Source organism: Xyrauchen texanus, chromosome 18, assembly GCF_025860055.1.
Source record: "Xyrauchen texanus isolate HMW12.3.18 chromosome 18, RBS_HiC_50CHRs, whole genome shotgun sequence".
Lineage (NCBI taxonomy): Eukaryota > Metazoa > Chordata > Actinopteri > Cypriniformes > Catostomidae > Xyrauchen > Xyrauchen texanus.
This window is the reverse complement of record NC_068293.1, coordinates 18922056-18945379: the sequence shown is the minus strand read 5'-3', so window position 1 is coordinate 18945379 and position 23324 is coordinate 18922056. Positions and strand designations below refer to the sequence as shown.

At 37.9% G+C, this 23324-nt stretch overlaps 1 protein-coding gene across 1 annotated transcript in view; it reads right to left on the bottom strand.

The window, feature by feature from the left end:
- man1a2 (mannosidase, alpha, class 1A, member 2) overlaps positions 1-23324 on the bottom strand; it is a 136497-nt gene that overhangs the window by 33396 nt on the left and 79777 nt on the right. Inside the window, exons 6-9 of the mRNA XM_052148391.1 lie at positions 21055-21135; positions 2746-2840; positions 1841-1964; positions 1654-1747 (exon numbers count right to left, since the gene is read on the bottom strand). Coding sequence (XP_052004351.1) covers positions 1654-1747; positions 1841-1964; positions 2746-2840; positions 21055-21135 — 394 coding nt within the window. The remainder of the gene's footprint in view (positions 1-1653; positions 1748-1840; positions 1965-2745; positions 2841-21054; positions 21136-23324) is intronic.

Sequence of the window (23324 nt, the reverse complement as noted above, 5' to 3'; positions counted from 1 at the left end):
AAAAAATGTACTGAGGTAAAAATTCTAATTGTTGTTTTTTTTATTTATAACATATGATTTAGTTTAACATAACACAACTAAGGGAGCTATTTTGCTGAATATTATCACGATTGAAAATGTTACATTGAATTTATTGTTCAATAAACAAGTAGCGTAGTTAATATTTATTATTAAGTTACTTACATTTTAGACACAAACCATATTAACTGTTTTTGTTCTATTTCACCGACTAAAATAGTTCCAAAGGAAAGCTACAGCAGTGTTTTGTTACTGAATGATTCAGCGTTTTGAACGAATCTTTTGTATGAATGACTCACTAATTAAGACGGTCACTTGCCGCCACCTATTGGCGGTTTAGTTTAATGTTTAAGTATTGCATTTTTTTAATATTCAAACATTTATTTAAAACATCAATCTCATAACATTATTTATTGCAGTTGTAATTGCAGTGCACAGGACGTTATGTGCAGACCCATTTGATATTAGGACTGCTTTACTTCTAGGTTGGTTGTTTATGTTTTTATGTTATGGTCATACTGTGAAATAAATGTAATTTGGGGGGGGGGGGGGGGGGGACAAGGTTGTCCGTGTTTCTAAATTTAATTTGGGTGCATAGGATGGCCTGGATGGGTGTAGGATTTCCCAGCCTGAAATTGTGTCCCAGTCCGGCCCTGAGCAGGTCGTATGGTCTTTACCTCGCAAATATTTAATTAACATCAAGGTTAAACTGTTACACCGTTTTTACCCAGTCAATCTTTATTTAAGAAATATGCTCCCTGAAATAGATCCACTTTGCCCCTTCTGTAATGTTGTAGATGAATCTGCCCCTCACATGTTTTGGGAATGTGTCCACGCTGTAGTATTTTGGAGAAAATTTTATTTGTTTGTGCCTACCTCTATTTTAACTAGTTTTTCTTTTTTTACTTTATAAAGACGTTTTATTTGGGTTTCACAGTTTTGATAACTTAAGTTAATATTTTCTGATTAATCTGTTTATTTTTCATGCCAAGTTTTTTTTATACAAAAGTGTAAATTTATGTCTATAAAGACCCTATTTGCACTTTTTTGTAAAGACTTAAAATATTATTTAAATACTCTTTGTACCTCCAACAACTCCAAAGCATTGAAAACCATTGCACTATGTAAGGAATATCCTTGGCATTATAGTAAAATATATCTGTAGTATTGTGTACTATGTATACCCCTGGCTTGTTTCTAAATTTTTTTTTAAAAATGTCTGACGCAGGTGTACATTGACAGGTCCTTAAACAAGCCTTGATAATAAATCTCGAACTGATTGACAAATTCACTTCTGAAATGGATTGCTGTGAACTGTATGCAATGATTGACTTGTGATCAATAATATGGTAGTAAACAATACATTGTATTCTTAAGTCACTTTTTGAATGGTCTTATCAATGATTAACTCTTCTGCCACAAGAATGTAATGCATTTAGTGCTATTTCAGTGCCGATTGTTCCTGAATAAACTAGATTGTGGGTGGTTTGTAAATAATGCAGGTTTTTGTGCTGCAATTCAATGCGCAAAGGCCGCAATCGTTCAGTGAATTCACCCCAAAGTCTTTAAGAAGCTTCTAGAGCTGAAGAAAAAGTTTCTTGTGCAGCACAGAGGATGAAAGTGGGAGATACTCACGCTGGCCCCAGCGTCCTGTCCGAGGGTTCAGGTAATTTGGGTACAGCCCGTTGGGTCTATCCATTTTAGCCAGCAGTTTCCGTATGTGCATCACCTAATGGGTGAAGAACAATCCAAATTGAAACAACAGCAGGAGACAAATATGAGAATTGATTAAGTTACATAGCAGTAATTCACACAGGTGTACCTTCTGATAATATGCAGGTTTTCCTGTCAGATATGTCAGGTGCACAAACTCCATGTGCAGCGTCCCGAACTCTGCCAGAATACTGCTACCAGCTGATGCCCAGCCCCAGTTACGCCCCACTCCACTAAAAAAGACAGATGCAAACACACATGACATGAAATTTACGTACATAATGTTCCATATTAGCCTGAAGCAAACGTCCACATTTATAATTGTAAATGTAAGAATTACAGCAAGCAAATTTGTCAAACTGCTCCAATGCATTACTTGAAACAAATTCATTGCCACCCAGTCACTCCTCCATCATCTTCAAAATCCTCTTTGGTAATTCTAACTATCATTTACATTGAGAATATAACCAGAGCATACACTTAATACTGCTTAAGAGTGTGTATGTGTGTGTGTGCCTGCTTTGGCCCTGAAAGCCTGCTCTACATGAATAAGGATTAATAAAACACAGCGCTATTCTTTCCCTCAGGATTACAGACACCCAGAAAACGCAGTGGTCTTGTCAGTTCCTGAGCAATTTCTTCTTAACACCCAATTAATTCACAAAAACCATTTCAAGCTCAATTTGACCCTCCTCCCTCTTTCAACACAAAAACCCCTTGATGTTCATTCACAAATCACTCCGCAGATGAATTGTGCAATTTCCATTTTAAATCTAATAAAATTATGTGGAAAGTCACGTTAAACGGGATGAAAGCCACAGGGATCTTCACAGACACATGAGGTCCGATATCCTTCCATTATGTGGCACCCCCAAGCGGGAAAAATGAGTGGCGGAGAGACAGTGTGGGAGAAAGATGAGAGGCTGGATGACGGGGTAAGAAAGCAATAAAAGGAGAGAAAGGATGCAGGAATGAAAGTGAAGATGTGTGTATGGCTGTAGAGATGTGACAAACCTTTTCAGGTTGACCATGGCCCAAGGGATGCCTGTTGGGGTGTTGAAGGCAGGAAGCAGCTTTTCTGCCAGCTGGACAGCCTTCAACTTAAAAACCTACCAGAGACACAGAGAAAAGAAATACATTATGAAACATGCTGAAGACAGAAAAACAAACAGGTAGACAGAAAGAATCAAGTTAGCACAATTAATCATTCCCCAGATCATAATGGGGAAAATTCTGCCATCGGAGCAATTCAAGCTTGAAGTACCACCTTAATGTTTTAGGAGTTCCAGTCAGCAGGAGGCAGTAAGCACAACTACAGTTGTACAGGCAATCAGCCACACTTTACTGGCAGTAGAACACACAAGATGAGGATGCATTCTTGCATTCAAACCCAGATGAATTGTGTGCAACTCAAACTGTCTTCAACTTAATGGACGGTTTTGGAGTATCACGTCATAAGCACAGCGTTATTAGAACACTGCATTTATGAAGAGATGCTCCAAAACAGTCCATATAATGCATGTGTAGATAGATGCATCATTAGAAAATCACTTATAATAAGAGGTATTGAAGAATTCAATTGAAAAATGGAATGCTGTGGACTGTATGCCAATTATAGGCTTATGTTCAATGGAAATAAACATTTACGTATATATATATATATATATATATATACAGTGGGTACGGAAAGTATTCAGACCCCCTTAAATTTTTCACTCTTTGTTATATTGCAGCCATTTGCTAAAATCATTAGCATTTTTCCTCATTATTGTACACACAGCACCCCATATTGACAGAAAAACACAGAATTGTTGACATTTTTGCACATTTATTAAAAAAGAAAAACTGAAATATCACATGGTCCTAAGTATTCAGACCCTTTGTTCAGTATTTAGTAGAAGCACCCTTTTGATCTAATACAGCCATGAGTCTTTTTGGGAAAGATGCAACAAGTTTTCCACATCTGGATTTGGGTATCCTCTGCCATTCCTCCTTGCAGATCCTCTCCAGTTCGGTCAGGCTGGATGGTAAACGTTGGTGGACAGCCATTTTCAGGTCTCTCCAGAGATGCTCAATTGGGTTTAAGTCAGGGCTCTGGCTGGGCCATTCAAGAACAGTCACGGAGTTGTTGTGAAGCCACTCCTTCGTTATTTTAGCGGTGTGCTTAGGGTCATTGTCTTGTTGGAAGGTGAACCTTTGGCCCAGTCTGAGGTCCAGAGCACTCTGGAGAAGGTTTTCGTCCAGGATATCCCTGTACTTGGCCGCATTCATCTTTCCCTCGATTGCAACCAGTCGTCCTGTCCCTGCAGCTGAAAAACACCCCCACAGCATGATGCTGCCACCACCATGCTTCACTGTTGAGACTGTATTGGACAGGTGATGAGCAGTGCCTGGTTTTCTACACACATACCGCTTAGAATTAAGGCCAAAAAGTTCTATCTTGGTCTCATCAGACCAGAGAATCTTATTTATCACCATCTTGGAGTCCTTCAGGTTTTTTTTTAGCAAACTCCATGCAGGCTTTCATGTGTCTTGCACGTGAGGAGAGGCTTCCGTTGGGCCACTCTGCCATAAAGCCCCGACTGGTGGATGGCTGCAGTGATGTTGACTTACTACAACTTTCTCCCATCTCCCGACTGCATCTCTGGAGCTCTGCCACAGTGATCTTTGGGTTCTTCTTTACCTCTCTCACCAAGGCTCTTCTCCCCCGATAGCTCAGTTTGGTCGGACGGCCAGCTCTAGGAAGGGTTCTGGTCATCCCAAACGTCTTCCATTTAAGGATTATGGAGGCCACTGTGCTCTTATGAACCTTAATGGCAGCAGACATTTTTTTGTAACCTTGGCCAGATCTGTGCCTTGCCACAATTCTGTCTCTGAGCACTTCAGGCAGTTCCTTTGACCTCATGATTCTCATTTGCTCTGACATGCACTGTGAGCTGTAAGGTCTTATATAGACAGGTGTGTGGCTTTCCTAATCAAGTCCAATCAGTATAATCAAACACAGCTGGACTCAATTGAAGGTGTAGAACCATCTCAAGGATGATCAGAAGAAATGGACAGCACCTGAGTTAAATATATGAGTGTCACAGCAAAGGGTCTGAATACTTAGGACCATGTGATATTTCAGTTTTTCTTTTTTAATAAATGTACAAAAATGTCAACAATTCTGTGTTTTTCTGTCAATATGGGGTGCTGTGTGTACAATAATGAGGAAAAAAAATGAACTTAAATGATTTTAACAAATGGCTGCAATATAACAGTGAAAAATTTAAGGGGGTCTGAATACTTTCCGTACCCACTGTATGTGTGTGTATCTGTATCTGTATATATGTATCTGTATATATGTATGTATGCATGTATGTATATATATATATATATATATATATATATATATATATATATATATATATTTAATCGGAATACAATAATTGACTGCCATAATTATAATATATTATAGTGCTTGCTGGGCATATAAATTCTCTATTCCCATCCTTGGTATCTATTTGCAGTTTGGCCAGAAACAGAGCAAAAGCGATCTTCCGTTTATCTAAGATTTTCTTGCATTCCCTGACTCGTTCATGTTTTTCTCAACAAATTCACAAAGTCTGGGAACATGAAAATGTTGTAGTTCTTCCAAAAAACCTTCCTTTACTCCTTGTCTAACACAAGATCTTTATTGGATAATCTCAGAAATTTGGCCAGAATTGATCGGGACCATCAGCTGATCTACGAGCCGGCACTCTGTGAGCTCGCTTTATTTTGAGCTGTTATGTTGAGCAGACTTGGGAAGAGCTTGTCTAGGAATTTTACCATATCTAGGCCTTCCTAATGCTCAGGAATTCCAACAATTCAGATGTTGTTTTGCTGATTATGATTCTCCAAATCCTCCAGTTTTTCCCAAACGCATTGCAAGTCAAACTTTGTCGCTAACAGGTTAGCAGCTAATTCCCTCTCCGATGACTCCAAATAATCGATCAGTCTCTACAATCACAAATCTTGTAACCAACAAGTGAATTTTGCATCCATGGAAGTGATTGATCGACGTATTATAGCAAGATCCTCCAAGTCTGCAAAGACCTTCGTCAGCATTGCAGACACATACGTCAATTCACGGCAGATTTCTTTCAATTCACCGTCCGAATTGAGTCCGGGGCTTCCGGCCTGCCAGTGAGGGGAATCTGCCAGAGTACCTAAGTGTCTTTCAATTTCTCCAGAGCCAGAGAATTAAGAATCAGGGTGTATCGAATCTCACCAATTTGTGACACAAATATTATTAAATGTAGCAAAGTGCATAGAGCTCGCCGTTCACACGTCTGACCATCACATGGCACCCATGAAACTCAAAACAGACTTCACTTTAAGCAAAATATATTTAGTTATTTTTTAAAGGTACAATATGATCCTGACATGTTCTTCTCGACAGGCTTCACGAGATTCACTCCTCATCAGAATCCCGCTAAAATTAATGGGTTAAACTCCACCACAAACCCAGCAGAGGGGAACTGACTGCACATACTGCCTTACAGAGAGAGTGCGAGAGAGAGAGAGAGAGAGAGAGAGAGAACACAAATAAAGGCAGAGAATACAGTTGAAGACAGAAGTTTAAATACATCTTAGCCAAACACATTTAAACTACATTTTCACCATTCCTGACATTTAATCGTAGAAAACTTTCCCTGTCTTAGGTCAGTAAGGATCACTACTTTATATTAAGAATTTGAAATGTAAGAATAATAATAGAGAGAATAATTTTTTTCAGCTTTTATTTCTTTCATCACATTCCCAGTGGGTCAGAAGTTTACATACACTTTATTAGTATTTGGTAAAATTGCCTTTATATTGATTAACTTGGGTCAAATGTTTTGGATAGCATTCCACAAGCTTCTCACAATAAGTTGCTGGAATTTTGGCCCATTCCTCCAGACAGAACTGGTGTAATGGAGTCAGGTTTGTAGGCCTCCTTGCTTGCACACTCTTTTTCAGTTCTGTCTACACATTTTCAATTATTCTATGATTTAGGTCAGAACTTTAAGATGGCCACGCCAATACCTTGACTTTGTTGTTCTTAAGCTATTATGCCACAATTTCAGAGGTATGCTTTGGGTCATTGTTCATTTGGAAGACCCATTTGTGATGAGCTTTAACTTCATCGTTGATATCTTGAGGCTTGACAATATTCTGGAATTTTCCATGCTGCTTAAAAGGCACAGTTAACTTTATGTAGGTAAACTTCTGACCCACTTGAATTGTGATATAGTCAATTAAAATTGAAACAATCTGTCTGTAAACAATTGTTGGAATAATTACTCATCATGCACAAAGTAGATGTCCTAAACGACTTGCCAAAACTATTGTTTGCTAAATTTAAATCTGTGGAGTGGTTAAAAACTTCAACCCAAGTGTATGTAAACTTCAGACTTATTTACATTTTAAATCAGACAAACTTTAAAAACCCAAATGAACAACACCTGCATGTGTTTACTCACTGACTAATGCTAGTTGGGCTCTGGGATTTGTTTACCCATCCCAAAAATTTAAAATTCAACCATAAATCTTCCGGAAAGCTGCAGTTTAAAAACAATAATACTGCTGCATATGGACACATTCATATTCATAGCAAAGATCAAACTGTCCTTTACAAAATGATCTTTAGTGTGGCATAGTGAAGCTCAGAGGTGGTAAAGAGAAGGTTTCAGGTCTGATCGCTTGCAAAAAGCGATCCACGAGCTCTCACAAAAAATCTTCATAATCTCATCCTAATCCATATTCAGGTTTGGCTCCTGTCCACTTCTCTCAATCCAAGCAATTCCCGATGGATAAAATGAAGTCATATCCTTAATTTTTTTCTTGTCAAATATCCCATATCAGGTATATGTAATTGAGGAATTGACATGGGCATGCAAATGCATGTTTAATGTTCACATTAGAGATGCGTTAGATAAAAGCACATCTTGAATGAATACTTATTTTTATGTCCACTTAATAGGAGTTTCATGCACATACTAGCAGTATGGCTTCACCCTTACTGATGGTGACAGAGTAGTTTGGCATGTGGAGCAGATGTCAACCACACAACAAACAATTATTTTCTCACCAGAACTCTTCTGTATCACTGTGATTTCAGGCAGACTGCCTGACTAAAGCTCTGCAATCTGACCAAATGCTTCTGAGCAGAAAGCAGCACTAGAAAATGGCTAAAAAAAACGCTTTGTACTCGTGATCCAGTTAAGACTAACAATTTTGATGAGTTGAAATAACAAGGTGATGTGAAACAGGAGATTTCACCATCTACAGTGCAAAATATAGTTAAAAGATTCAAGGAACCTGGTAAAATCTTTGCAAAGCAAAGGTGCGTAAAAGGCAAGACGAAAACACTTCTGAATGCGCGTGATCTCTGATCCCTCTGTAATGGATTGTAAAGCATTTCAATGGACCGGCTTGACAATATAAATAATAGTTTAATGAAGAAATAAGCAAAAAATACACAAACAAACACACAAAGCAGCTTCCTGTAATTCTCTCTCTCTCTCGACACCGGCTGCCTTTATCCTTCACGTTCCCCCATCAGGCTGATTGGTGACCGGGCGTGCAAAAGACCATCCAAGATGTTATCAACATCAGATCCAAAAGCCGGTGTCTGTATGAGCCAGGGGTGTGTCAATGTCCATGGCACAGTCTTTTCCAGGGATGTCTCTGCATTTTCCAGCAGGACAACTTCAAGCCACATACTGCCCGTATTACAAGTGCATGGGAGAGAGTGTGGGCTAGATTGGTCTACCTGCAGTCTTGACCTGTCTTTAATTAGGAAAAACTGAGTAGTCATAAAAATGCAATTGTGCATGGATCTACTTTCTTACGCGACGGATCAGAATCTGCCGTTGCTGGTTCAAACCAAATGATGGGTCCAAGCCTCCATTAGTAATTAAAAAATGTCGCTTAAGAAATAGTATCACGGCTTGTGCTGTTTCTAACAAGTTATTGGATAAACAAGGATGGATGAGTGTGTGTGTGTGTGAGTGCGAGTGAGTGAGTGAAAGAGAGAGACTGAGCTTGTGCGATCACATGTTGCCACACCCAGATGCAGTCAGTTTTCTGAAGGTCAGCTTTCTCAGTAGAAATATTGCATCTAAGCGGGGGTATTTCTCCCCATTTGCGCAAGAGTCGATCACTATAGAAACCGCAATGTCCTCTGCCATTTTAAACCGCACCCATTGTGTCTCAGTCTTGTGTTTGAAGTTGTTCGTTTAAAGCCATTTCCTAGCTTTAGTAGTGTAGTGTAGTAAGTGTAGCAAACGATCACCAAGAGCCGTGCAGAATCACTTCACGTCACCTAACTGGCTCATACTAAACACAAAAATTATATTTTGCCATCACCTGCTGGCTAACATAAGTTATGTCAAAATAGACAAACCATAGCTCTTAACAGATCTGCACTGCTATTACACTTTAGTTTAAAATGGCATGAACACAAGCGGAGTGATACACACACAGTGAAGCGTCGGAGTGGAACATCTCTCGACCAAACAGATTCGAGGACCGGAACTAACTGTTGTGTGTGTGTATGTGTGTGTGTGTGTGTGTGTGTGTGTGTGTGTGTGTGTGTGTGTGTATATATATATATATATATATATATATATATATATATATCTTGACGTGAAACGGTTACTCTCTAGACATAACCAAATGGCAGCCTTGACCTTCTCACTGTAACCAACAATTAAAATTGACAATCTGTTGAACAGATCAATTAGTTGTAGAAAAGATAAAACATTCAACTATTAGCGGTGTCACACTTTTTGTGCACAACACTGTTATCATGTGATTGTCCCCCATTATAAAAAATAAACTAAAAATTACCATAATATTGTGACTTTAAGGGAAATGTCGGGAAAACAAGAAAATCACTGGATTCTAAATTTATTTTACAAATATTGTTGTTTTCACTGCATTCACCAAGCTCAATCAGTTCACCCTGTTATGTTGATTAATAGTCAGAATAAATGAACAAATATTTTTCTTGAACTTGAAATATACATTTATCAGTATCTGAAAAGCAACATTTGTCCCAAAGGCCTGTTTTTGTTTGCTATTTGTTAAAAGCGCTGCTAACAATCCCATTTTGAGAAAAGGCAGGATGGGACGAGCAAAAATATAGGAAAGCAAGAATGGGAAAAATGGGATAGAAACAGAGAAAGATCGAGACGGATGCAAAGAACCTAATTTACAGATACAGAGGATACAGAAAGAACCTAATTTAGGCTGAATGAGTGCTTCTCTCAGGATTACCAGTTGAACAAGTGTGTCTGTGTGTGTAATTCCCAGAATGCAGATTCCGCCGCTGAAGCCTAATCTGGTTGATGCGGATCATAAGCACCAGAGATGATCCTGTTATTACATATGAGGGTGTGATCATGGACATTCCCATGAACATACAGCTTCTGCTCTATGTGTGTACACGCGCACACACACATACATATTCCTAAATATTCCTTAAACATGCAACAGAGGCACAAAGAGATTATTGAGAACATGCTGGAAATGGAGGGAATGAGTGTTTGTATAGAGGGTTCCAGGGGGGTTCAGGTTTAAAACTGGATTTCTGTGCTCTCACCCTCTCTGGGTCTCAGTATGTTTGTGCATTCTTTTATGACAAACCCCGTCCCTGGCGTTTATTCTCTCCGTCGTCATGGTAGCATTATCGGGAGCTGCCAATCAAGGCACACACAAACAGAGCCAATCCGACACAAACACAGCCAATCAGATCCCAGCAACAGAGCCAACGTCTAATGAAGAAATTAGGCTGCCGTCTGCGAGAATGCTTATGTGCATTTAGCCAAAAGCGTCTCATCTTCTCTAAGCAAACAGGGATAGTTGGTACATTTTTACATTTACATTTCAAACACATTATAAACCAAGAGAAAATGATTTCTCTTGGTTTATAAATAACTGCATAGCTTCAAAAGAGACTACGCAAGAGAGATACACTGCTTAGAGTCTACAAGACATGAAAAAGAAAGTCAGCCTGTATGTACAAATTGTCAAATAGCAAACTTAATTCAAGAAGCTTCTGACATCTTTCCTTAGTTGAACTATATGCGTTAAAGTTATATTATAGTTGGGATAATTCCCCCCAAAATGAAAATTCTGTCATAATTTACTCACCTTCATGATATCCCAGGTGTGTATGACTTACTTTCTTCACCAGAACACATTTGAAGAAAAAAAGAAAAATATCTTAGCTCAGTAGAACCTTAATATGCAAGTGAATGGCGATTTCTCTTTTGAAGCTCCAAAAATCACAGACAGTCAAGCATAAACTTCATCCATACGACACCAGCTGTTAATGTCTTCTAAAGCAACAGGATCGCTTTGAGTGAAAAAGATAAATATTTAAGTACTTAACACTAAATCATGCTTCCAGACAGCAGCGATATGAGAGTGTGACATAAATCTCATTGGCATTTAAAACACGTGAGAACTGATGCACATGCGCCACAGCTAGAAGAGCAGCTCCGTTTAGAAGTGAGGAGGAACGCTGTACTACATCTTGGTTGGTTTTGGTTTAGATCTGTATTGATCTTTATCTTTACTCACAATGGTGCATTTGTGTGCTTATCCTGGATGTCTCAACAAAGTGGAGAACGAGATATGACATCTGTAGCCATGGCAATGCGAATATATCATACGAGAGACTGCTTGGACTCCATCTTATCGTCAAGCTTGATCTTTTTTCACAACGAAGGCAATTGTGTTGCTTTAGAAGACATTAATTTAACAGCTGGTGTTCTATGGATGAAATATATGCTGACAGTCTGATTTTTGGCGCTTCAAAAGAGAAAATTCCATTCACTTGCATTTTAAGGACCTACTGAGCTAAGATACTTTTCTATTTTTCTTCAAATGTGGTCTGGTGAAGAAAGAAAGTCATACACACCTGGGATATTTCCGGGTGAGTAAACGATGAGATCATCATTTTAAGTCTTATTTGGAGTAAAAACGAATTTCTGCCTCAACTTGAGTTGTGCTGTTGGGTGTCATAACTCAAAATAGTTAAGGATTTCAACATAACTAACCTCGGATCAATACTTCATGTTGTGATGCAAAAGAAAAATAATAATTCTTGCATAATAAACCAAGCTTCACTTTCTCTCAAGGACATGCTGAATCTCTCTCATTTGGTGCACATTAAACAATCCAATTATGATACAGAGATGGAATCATATTGAATCGTGACATAAATTTGAAGTCAGAAATTTACATACACCTTAGCCAAATAAATTTTTTAGTATTTGAAATGTCATAATAGTAGAGACAATGATTTATTTCAACTTTCATATCATTCATCACATTCCCACATTTTTAGGTCAGGGCTTTGTGATGGCCACTCCAGTACCTTTGACTTTGTTGTCCTTTAGCCATTTAGCCACAACTTTTGAGGTATGCTTGGGGTTTTGAGGGCCACAACTTTTGAGGTATGCATTGTCCATTTGGAAGACCCATTTGCAACCAAGCTTTAACTTCCTAGCTGATGTCTTATGTTGCTTCAATATATCCACATAATTTTCCTTTCTCGTGATGCCATCTATTTTGTGAAGTGCACCATTCCTTCTTGCAGCAAAGCACCCCCACAACATGATGCTGCTTCCCCCATGCTTCACGGTTGGGATGGAGTTTTTTGGCTTGCAAGCTTCACCCTTTTTTTTCCTCCAAATGATGGTCATTATGGACAAACCGTTTAATTTTTTGTTTCATCAGGCCAGAGGACATTTCTCCAAAAGGTAAAATATTTGTCCCCATATGCACTTGCAAACTGCAGTCTGGCTTTGTTATGGCAGATTTGGAGCATTGGATTCTTCCTGGCTGAGGAGTCTTTCAGGTTATGTCGATATAGGACTTGTTTTACTGTGGATATAGATACTTGTCTATCTGTTCCTCCAGCATCTTCACAAGGTTCTTTACTGTTGTTCTGGGATTGATTTGCACTTTTCGCACCAAACTACATTAATCTCTAGGAAACAGAATTGGTCTCCTTCCTGAGCGGTATGATGGCTGTGTGGTCCCACGGTGTATGTACTTGCGTACTATTGTTTATACAGATGAACATGGTACCTTCAGACCTTTGGAAATTGTTACCAAGGATGAACCAGACTTGTGGAGGTCTACAATGTTTTCCTGAGGTCTTGGCTGATTTCTTTTGATTTTCCAATGATGTCAAGCAAAGAGACATGGAGTTTGAAGGTAGGCCTTTAAATATATTCACAGGTACATCTCCAATTGACTCCAATTAGCCAATCAGAAGCTAATTGCCTAAAGGCTTGACATAATTTTCTGGAATTTTCCAAGCTGCTTAAATGCACTGTAAACTTCTGACCCACTGGAATTGTGATAGACAATTAAAAGTTAAATAAATCGGTCTGTCTTGTGTCATGCACAAAGTAGATGTCCTAAATTACTTGCCAAAACTATAGTTTGCTAATACGAACTCTGTGGAGAGGTTTTAATGACTTCAGCCAAATTGTATGTGTGGTGAGCAGGACGGGGCTGAGTGGCGTTTGAGCAGAGCGAGGCCAGGAAGATAAGTGGTGAATGACTTTCACCTGCATGCCACACCGGTCTCACGTTCCAGTGAGGTGCAGCGGGAGTACTTAAGGAGAAGAGACAGCAGCAGACAGGAGAGAGAGATGCAGGAAGCCGTTTGTGTTGGCCTGCATGTCAGAAGCGCCGGTGCTGAAAAGCAGCGCATATGTTGAAATGTACCACTGAAAAGACTTCGCCGATAATGTCTATGTGCTTTGTCAAGCCGGTCCCAGCTTCCTCTTTACATTTGTAAATGTTACAGTATGTAAACTTGTGACTTCAACTATGTACTATGACATGTATCATGAGGTGTTTGGCAATACCCATGGATGGACATCTTACGAAGTTTCTCACCTGCACACCATCAAACACACTTACAAACTTAAGGCTAACAGAAAGCCTGACGGTCTGTTCAAGAAAGGCCAGAGTGCTTTGAACTATTAGGTATGATTGATTGGTTAAGGCATAACTAAAGTCTACAACAAATCAAATGTGTTTAGATGAGTAGAACACAAACTTTTCTCATGCATCATATCTATTCTCAAATGTCTGTCCTTCTCCTACCTCCACTGGGCTTGCAGCTGCTGGTTTGTTCTGCCTTTGATGAGATCCATGTTTGACAACAGAAGAGAGTGCCATTTCCTAATGTGACACTGCATATTTTCTACTACTGTGAGGGATATACAACAACAGGAAAGCATATCAACAGAGAGAGAGAGAGAGAGAGAGAGAGATGTGGGAGGAAAAGAGATACAGAGCTAACTGCTTCAATCTTACTGAGCATAATGCCTGGAGTAAACACCATTCCTGCCATAATAAATGTGCAAATCAGGACAAAGAACAAATATTTTGCATGTTCTGTTCACTTATAGCTAATGATCCTATTTGGCTTGGAGATATATTATGAAATATATCCTCAGTCAGCAGACAGTGTTTGGGGAAATCTACAGATTTATACAGTAATTGGGCAGTTAAAACTGAAGGAAACAAATGCACCATTTCAGTTCATAATCCATTTCACGAAGAACTGCCAAAACTTATGAAAATCCACAGAAGCAAATCTCTCATTTCAAGAGAAAAAAAAAATAGTTTTGCCTTTCAAAGAGGAGAGTGTAAGCACTGTCTATATCCCCAGGAAGAGGACTTCAGATCTGACAGCAAGTCATTACATTTTTTTGTATTGCTTGTGTGGTAATCAAATGTTACGAGGGTCTTAATCACCCTCTAAACTTATACAAAAAGAAAATCAATAAAAATATACATTCCCAGAAGAATTTTGAAAGAGCTATTCAAATGGTTATTGAGCCAGTCAATTTTATGGCCATTAAGGGGAGCAAGAGTTTCTATAAAAGATCACTGAATTGTGCTTGCTTATAAGTCCTGAGGTAAACTGCCAAATTTCAAATGGGTTGATTCAAGCAACATAATTGGGTAGAAAAATAAAACATTAGTTCTAGAAAACTTATTACAATTAAACTTCCTCCTGACAAGGAAAATGTGTCCCTTGTTGGTGGAAAACTACAAGTACAGAAGGCATGTTATTTTAGGACCTATAAATGAGCATAAAAGCACAACCTTTGAAAAATAAAATGCATTAAAAAAATAATTGGCACTGTACACAGTAAAAAACACAGAAAATATACTCTGCGCTCTCCTTCATCTGTCATCTCTCTCTCTAATGGTGACAGTTTGTGGAGTGTACAGCTTTGCTAAAGTTCTTTCAGTCTCATTATCTCCAACTTTACCAAACTCTATCCATCTTTCTCTACATCTATCCATTTGTCCCTCTCGCTCTCTTTTATTACAAAGCATATTTGGTGAGAACAAGAGGCTGAACATTTGAATGTCTCTACACATTTATATATTTTTTTAGAGTAAATAATAGCAGTGGGCTGCAGCAAAACAGTGTTGCTGGGATACCTAACATGAGGTTAAGTTGCTCTTGAAATGATGACTCATGGCCCGTATTTTTTACTGGCCTGTATAAGACTGTAGATCAGATTTTTACCTGCCTTGGTGAAATTTTCACTGTTCCTGCTACAAAAAAATATATAAAAATTTAAAAAAAAATTGTTAAATCAACCTTCAAACATTGCTAGTAAATCACTTGCATATGCAACCAAATTTCGTGCTATGCAACTAAAATATGTCTGTTATTAGCCACTGGCTTGTAAATGTTCAGATTTCACTCGCCAGTGATCGAGTTGTACAGTGGTGAAGAACTTAAGCACAGAAATCCTTTTACTTGATAAAAATCAGGAGATTAAGAAACCGTATTCTACCTCGTGTTTTAGTTCATGTTGTGTCTCATGAGCACACATACACTGAAGGAAATTGACCTTATTTAGCTGCATGATATCCCAGGTGTGTATGACGTTTTCTTCACCAGAACACATATGACGAAAAACATAAAAATATCTTTACTCAGTAGGACCTTAAAGTGCAAGTGAATGGAGATGTCTCTGTTGAAGCTCTTGAATAAAAAGCAGAAGATTAAGAAACTGGATTCTGCCTCATACACTCTGAAGGAAATTGACTTTATTTGGCTGCAGTGGATCCTGAGGTATTGTGATTGCATGGTCACATTCGCTTTAGTTGAGCCGTGATATGCCATAATACATTTACATTGCATTTATGAATGTCAAATCTGATTTCGCTGAACTTTTCCATGGACTGTTTTCACATCATTCTCTGTTTTACAACATGGCAAGAGACCAGTAACATGCCTGTTGGATGACTGTTCGAAGGTAAAAGTGTTGCACAAACCGTCACCTTGTATATTTGAATGTGAGAACTTGTACAATTAATATTAGTTCAAGTAAAAGAAACCACATTATGCAAATAAAAGTTTCATTTTGGCTTGTTCTGTGTATTTTGTTTCCAAAGATGAGATCCAGGCACTCTTTTTTCATTCAATGGCTCTTTTTATACCCTTATTGTTATTTGCAGTCAGTTGGTGATCAAAAAGTAAAGAATACATTTTAATTCAATAAAAAAACTGCACAGATGAGGGAAAAACCACAGTGCAACTTCTCTCTCGTTAATGTGCGCTGCACTCATACAACCATAAACATTTGCTCGCAGAGATGCTGGGGAATAGAAAAACCATGGATCTGGTAAGTCACCAAATGTATTAAACAGTAGCCCAGGGAGTGAAACTTGCACATGCCACCCGACAAATGCGACAAGACTGAATCCAGTTCACAAGCTCCTCATCCAAATGCAGGTATTTAATCTGTGGGTAATTTTGCTCATCTACCCACAACAGGGGGGTTTCCTGTAAGATGTCTCAGAGTGACTTATGATGCTAGACACAAAGACATGCGCTTGTAGAGACACAGTTTATTTTATTTTTTAACATACAAAATAAATGCCATCAATGCTTGTGTCTGATTCACTGTTTGTTCAGAGGCGTGCAACACAAGCCTGTCTTGTGGAACAGGACCATGTAAAGAGTTTTCACTCTTTTTCTCAGTTTCATTCATCTGAAAACTGTTTGCAAGAATAAAGTCATCTATGAGAATGCTGCAAATGATATCTGATCATCTCAGGAGGTGCTGTGAGTTTAGTTTGCTTTATTTCCATGGAGCAATTCAAGGGTAACATGCATTGTGAACGCAACTCTACAGTTTCAGTAATATATACTGTATGTAACTTTGTATAAAGAAACAAAGGCGAAAGTGATTAAATCATAAAATATTAAAAGACACGTTCACCTTGAACCTAAAATTTTGTTCCATATTATTTCTTTAGGCAGCATTAAATGCATTACAAAATGCAATACAAACACAAATTCGATAAGAACATGTATTTGGCAGCATTATTTTGGGAACAGGGAATGAAATTTATTAGGCTTTTGTTATGATTATTATTATTATTATTATTATTATTATTATTATTATCATCTTTAAATTTATAATTCTTTTTAGTTCTTAATTTGTAGGCTGTTAGTAATTTTCCATCTGTTGTCATTAAAGGATACTTGCATGATGGCAAATGGGGCTGTTGGAGACGGTAAATGTTTGGATTTTGGGAGGTGGTTATATAAGATTTTTTGATCACTTTGTTATTTTGATTATTTTTTCGTTAAGTTCGAAGTGCCATTTAAAGTGTCTTTTTTCTTGTTTTTTGTGTTTCAATAAATTAATACAATTTTTCAAACAAAATGAATAAAGCAAAATAGTCACTGACCCTTGGCAGGAGGGTTGACGATATAATCGCAATATTTTTTAAGGCAATTATCAATAAAAATTGTTTTACGTATCACCCAGCCCTAGTGTAAATATAAATATTTAAAAGGGACAATCATACGTTATGAAATATTATAACTTCAACAAACACTATAAATATGGAATAATTTGTACATGGTACTTTATTGACAATAGTATAGTAGCGCTTAATTATTTTTAATATGGTTATTACATTGTTATATGTGGAATTCCATTTTCATTATTAGGTTTCAACCTAAAACTTTTGAAATTGTGACAACAGCTTGTATCATTACATGCAATTTCATGAAATCATATAATTTGACAATGTGAAATTTGTACTTTTTAAAAAATAATAACATTTACAATCTCACATAAGAGTCATATACAGTATGAACACTTTATATATGTGAAGATGCCAACTCCTCAGTTTGCTAATTATCTTTCAGTTTTCAGTTGCATTACATTTATGCATACATGTCGTTAAAAGTCTAGTGAGTAAAAACTAAAATTTACTAGCCAATGGCAATTCCTTCTCCAACTTGTCCATAGAGGGTTGTTAAATTTAATTTTTGCAATATATTTTTATAGGCATCAGATAATTAGCCTACAACTCGTGCTGTGTCAAAGAAAATCTCTTCAGTGGAATTATATTGAATTGCAAATCATTAACTTGCATTGCTTGAAGTTCACAAGGTGGAACTTCTGTTAAAACTTCCAGCAAAACTAATTTGATTACTCATCTTAAAGCTCCACACAACAAGGGACATGATGAGTAGTTAAATCTAAAGTGAGGCTGCTTTAGCTAAAAAGGGACAAGCTTCATCATTCAAAATTGGCATAAATTGAAAATTGCAACCAACTTTACTTCTGTATTTAAATGTATTTCCAAGTGAAACGGCTTCGCGAACAAGAAAAATAATGTTGGGTCAGAGACTTGATTTTATCCATTGGTTGTTGATTGGATAATAAAAAGTGGGTGTTGCATACTGGAATGGTGGCAGATCTGAATGAGAGTTTATTTCTCCTCCAAAATGTAAATTCAAGCCAGAAGGGCCTCAACCAAGGTAGCTTGGGGAACAGGGAAAAAGGGAGGCTGAAACAGCCGAAAATACACCTCTGCATTAGCTGCTTGGATCCATTTTTGTGTACATGAAGGGCTTTTGAAGAGGCAGGGTTAAAACTGACTAAAATTTTGCTTAACTGCAGCGCAGCCTGGAATACATCAACAGATTAAAGTCATTCACATCAACGGAAGAGCAAGTTATGACATTTTGATTAAAGATTACAAAGTGAATAAATAAATAAATAAATAAATAAACACACACACACACACACACACACACACACACACACACACACACACACACACACACACACACACACACACACACACACACACACACACACAGTTCACAATTAGAAGGAACATGCATAAATAAAATAAATGGGGTCAATTTTGATTTTATGCCTTCTTCAGAGGGTGACGTCTCAAGGACGTTAACAAGTTCATGTGAATTAATAACATTCAAAAAAATTAAAAATAAACACTCCAATTTAATTTGAGACTAACAAGAGGCAGTTTAGAATTCAGATCATGTTAGTTAAGAAAGTGTTTTGTTTATAAATAACAGCAACTCTGAAACATGGAAGATATTTAAAAATATAAAGAATAAATGTATCATTTAAATGTTTTTTGAAGTTGTGTAATTAGGGACTTGAACCATGGTAGCATTAAAAAGCAGTACAACCAATCAGAATCGGTCTCAGCAGATGTTACATTTTGTATTTGTGCATCCCTAGTTCAAATATATTTATATTTTTCATAAATAATTTACAACAAATGTTGTTTTCTTATTAATAAGTATGTGTAAAAAATAAATTACAATGCTTTAAATTTGCAATAAGGTCGATGACAGTTATACATTTATAGACTTTACTCTAAACTTTTGCCGACTCGAAACAATGCTGATTGGTTTATCCTTTTCAACCAATTCTGAATGATGTTTTCTAGATTATCACAAGTCCTTTTTGTAAATTTGAAAAAACGTAATCTATGTTAGCCAGCTAAATAAAGTGACCATGGTAACACATTTAAATCAGCAGAATTCACTATCACAATGCTCAATACAAGTGTCCAAGGCATTACAACACATTTACAAGATCAACAAACACAAACATAGTGATAACACAGGATTGGCTAGATAGGGCAGGTGACAGTTCTGTCAACTGGCCCCAGGCAACACTTACTGTTGAGCGCTGCATTTCCTCATTAACAGCGCTCGTCCATACAGTTTCAAGTGACTTGAGTGTTTGAGGCACCATAATGATTTCTGTCATTGAGCTGTGCATTGTTGCCATGGACCTATATTCATCGCTGCTCGCCACCGCGAGACAGCACTGCAGAGAATTGCAGGGGAGATGGGAGCTCAAGAACAGGAGACGAGACAAGAGAGAAGGATAAAAAAAAAGAAAAAAAGAAGAGAGGACCCCAGAAGAGGACAGAGGGACAGCATTGAAAACACCATCCATCACTGTGCAGGGGTTCTGCTAGAGCCAGCTGATAGGCTGCTTAGATCAGCAACACAGATTGCTCTTTTGCAGAGAGCTGATCAAAGTATGGAGACTTCTGCCTTGAAATCAGCTCCTCTTCTCTGGAAAATCCAGCTGAACACCCTTTTCTGCATCATTTCTATACATTACTGCCTACACAGCTCTCTCTGCTCTTTACTCTGCAAAGACCTTTCAATTTCTTATTGCTTCTTCAGCACTCTCTATGCCTTTAACAAATGGCCTCCCAATCACATGATTATACATCTCCAATCAAAGAGCTATATATGCCTCCACTGCATATAGTGGATGGAATAATAAATCTGTGAGACTTCACCTCCATTGCCTGCTCTGACCATGGCAGCACATCTGCAGACAAGGCTCAGATGCAGACAAGGATCAGATGCACACAGTGTGACTGTGCAGGGGACTAAGACTTGACACCCAGGCATGTCAAAACATCAAGATACTGAGAGAACAAAGGGTCACTAGGGGGACAGCCAAGTGTGATTTGTATGCATGTGTGGACACAGTTCAACTTCCAGTATCTCAACTCATCTAATGAAGTGTGCGGAGCAGCGGACAGGTCTGTCCGCATGACTGCAGCTTAACTCCTTTGCATTTTCACCTTCAGACTTAAAGGAGGTGAACACTGTGATATGCAGTAGTAGGGTTATGCTGCCCAGAACAAGTAAGAGGATTTCTGCCCTTCTCTATTAGAGTCTGTGGGCAGATAAGGGTGGGGGGGTGTCGAGGTTAATTAACATGGGGTTGAGACAGGGACATTAATTTCCCTTGAAAAGTCTCTGGGCCAACAGCACTCTGTTGAGACCACCAGCTGCACTGTTCTCCAACTCTATCCCTCCAGACTTTCATCAATCTGGAGGTCTGTGCACTTCAATCATTTGAAACAATCATGAAACAACTGCACCATTCAGACAGCAAAGACACACATAAACCCATTAAAAATCAATAAGCAATACTGCACCTCCTGTCCAGAGAGGTAGTAAGCTGCCAGAAGCCCTCCAATGAACCGGATGTTCACCTCAAAGACAGATACTTCTGCATTCTGTGGACACAGAAGAAAAAGAGAGATAACATTTTTTATAAATTAGGAGCACAAAAGGCCAATCAAACTTTTAAATAGCTCCATTAAAGAGCAGAACTCTTAAATGAACCCCAATTTTACTTTAGAGCAGACTCTCAATATGAGAATAAATAGAAGGCTGGAGGATTGTATGTGGTCGATAACGTTTGTGTGTGTAGTTTGGGGTTACTTAGCTATACTTTGGAGACAAATTTGTCACAAGAAGTGACCTAAATATGACAAAACATCCTTTTGTAGTTAACATCCCGGGACATCAATCTTTACCATTAGAAAAATTATTATTAAACAAATATATATGTAAACTACATGCGCAATTGGTTCTCTTTAAGACAGAGTCTGGGATAGTCTGTAGTCATTATAATAAGCTGGATATAAAACATTAGAGGTCTATGCCATGTCCTCATTTACAGTGACAAGAAAAAGTATGTGAACCCTTTGGAATCACCAGCATTTATGTATAAATGTGTCTTAAAATCTGGTTTGATCTGCATCTGAGCTACAATACTGAACAAACACAACTTGATTTAACTAGTAGCACACATTGTATTGTTCTTGTACATATTAAATACATTATTCAAACATTCACAAGGTATGAAAACCCCTAGGTTATTGACATGTCAGGAGTTGGCAAACCTGGCATCCAATTGAAGAAACAATTTGAGTTGTGGGTTAGAGTTACTTTGACTTATAAAAAGCACTCAAACACTGAGTTTGCTATTCACAAGAAGCATCTGCTGACGTGGAACATACCTCGCAAAAACAAGGTCTCAGAGGAATCTCAAAGAATTGTTGCTTTGCATAAGACTGGGAAGGGTTAAAAGTTATTTTAAAGAGCTTAGATATTAGTCTGTCCACAGTTAGACAAATTGTCTATAAATGGAGATGATTTAGTACAGTGGCTACTCTCCTTAAAAGGTGATGCAGCAGGACAATGACCCTAAATATAAAAAGAAAAAAAAACTCCACTACAGAATGGCTTCAGAAAAATGACAATCCACTTTTTGGAGTGGCCCAGTCAGAACTCAGACCTTAACCCAACAGAGATGCTGTGGAATGACCTCAAAAGAGCTGTTTACACCAGACATCCTAATAATATAGCTGAGCTGAAGCAGTTCTGTAAGGAAGAATGGTCCAAAATGTATTCTAAACGTTGTGCAGGTCTAATCCACAGTTACCAGAAATGCTTGGTTGATGTTATTGCTGCCAGAGGATCAACCAGTTATTAAATCCAAGGGTTCACTTTTTCCACAGCACTGTGAATGTTTAATGGGATATGTTCTATAAAGACATGAAAGATTATACTTGCTTGTGTGTTCTTATCTTAAGGACATTAGTGAGATCTGAACCCATTTTATGACCAATTCATGCAGAAAACCAGCCAATTCCAAAGGGTTCACATACTTTGTCTTGCCACCATAGACAGCCAAGTAAATGTGCTCGCTCACTCACTCACTGACTAAATACCAATTATTTTTTATAAATAGGATTACCATGTTTGACCAAAATAGCAAAGGAACTAATTCAACCAATTAGGCAAAAGAATCTAAACACTGAGAATTTAGAAGGGATGCTTGTACATGCTCCCCACAATTGTTCGAGTCCTCCGACAATCCCATAATCCATAGCACCTCAAGAAGCACTTTGTTTTTTTGTGTGCTATTCATGAAACATAAGCAGGTTTACCAGTTCTGAACACAACATTGCTAAAGCACTTTATATTGACATGGTTTTATACTAATTTGATACGACAGGAACATTCTTTAACCAACTTCTTTCACTTAGCATTCATTTAGCATGTCTATTAATTCTGACAAAATGTGAACATGGAGCAGATTAATTCAGATATGACCGTTCCCTGACCAAGGGCCATTAATTCAGTTTTTGTTTTAGCAGCTGTGATTAATACTGATGGCAAGAAGCCTCATTTATCATCACAACAGTATCAGAGACATAGCAACAGAGGGAGAACAGAAGGCTATAAGGGAAATAGAGGGTTCTAAAAAATGTTGAAGACTGCTATTAATATTGTTATAACCATCTTATTAACAGCATGTGGCATAACAACCATTATAGTGTCCATAAACAAATCAGAAGCCCATGACCAGATGGCCTAGATTTTGGTTTGACAACAGCTATTTGCACCCTGATCC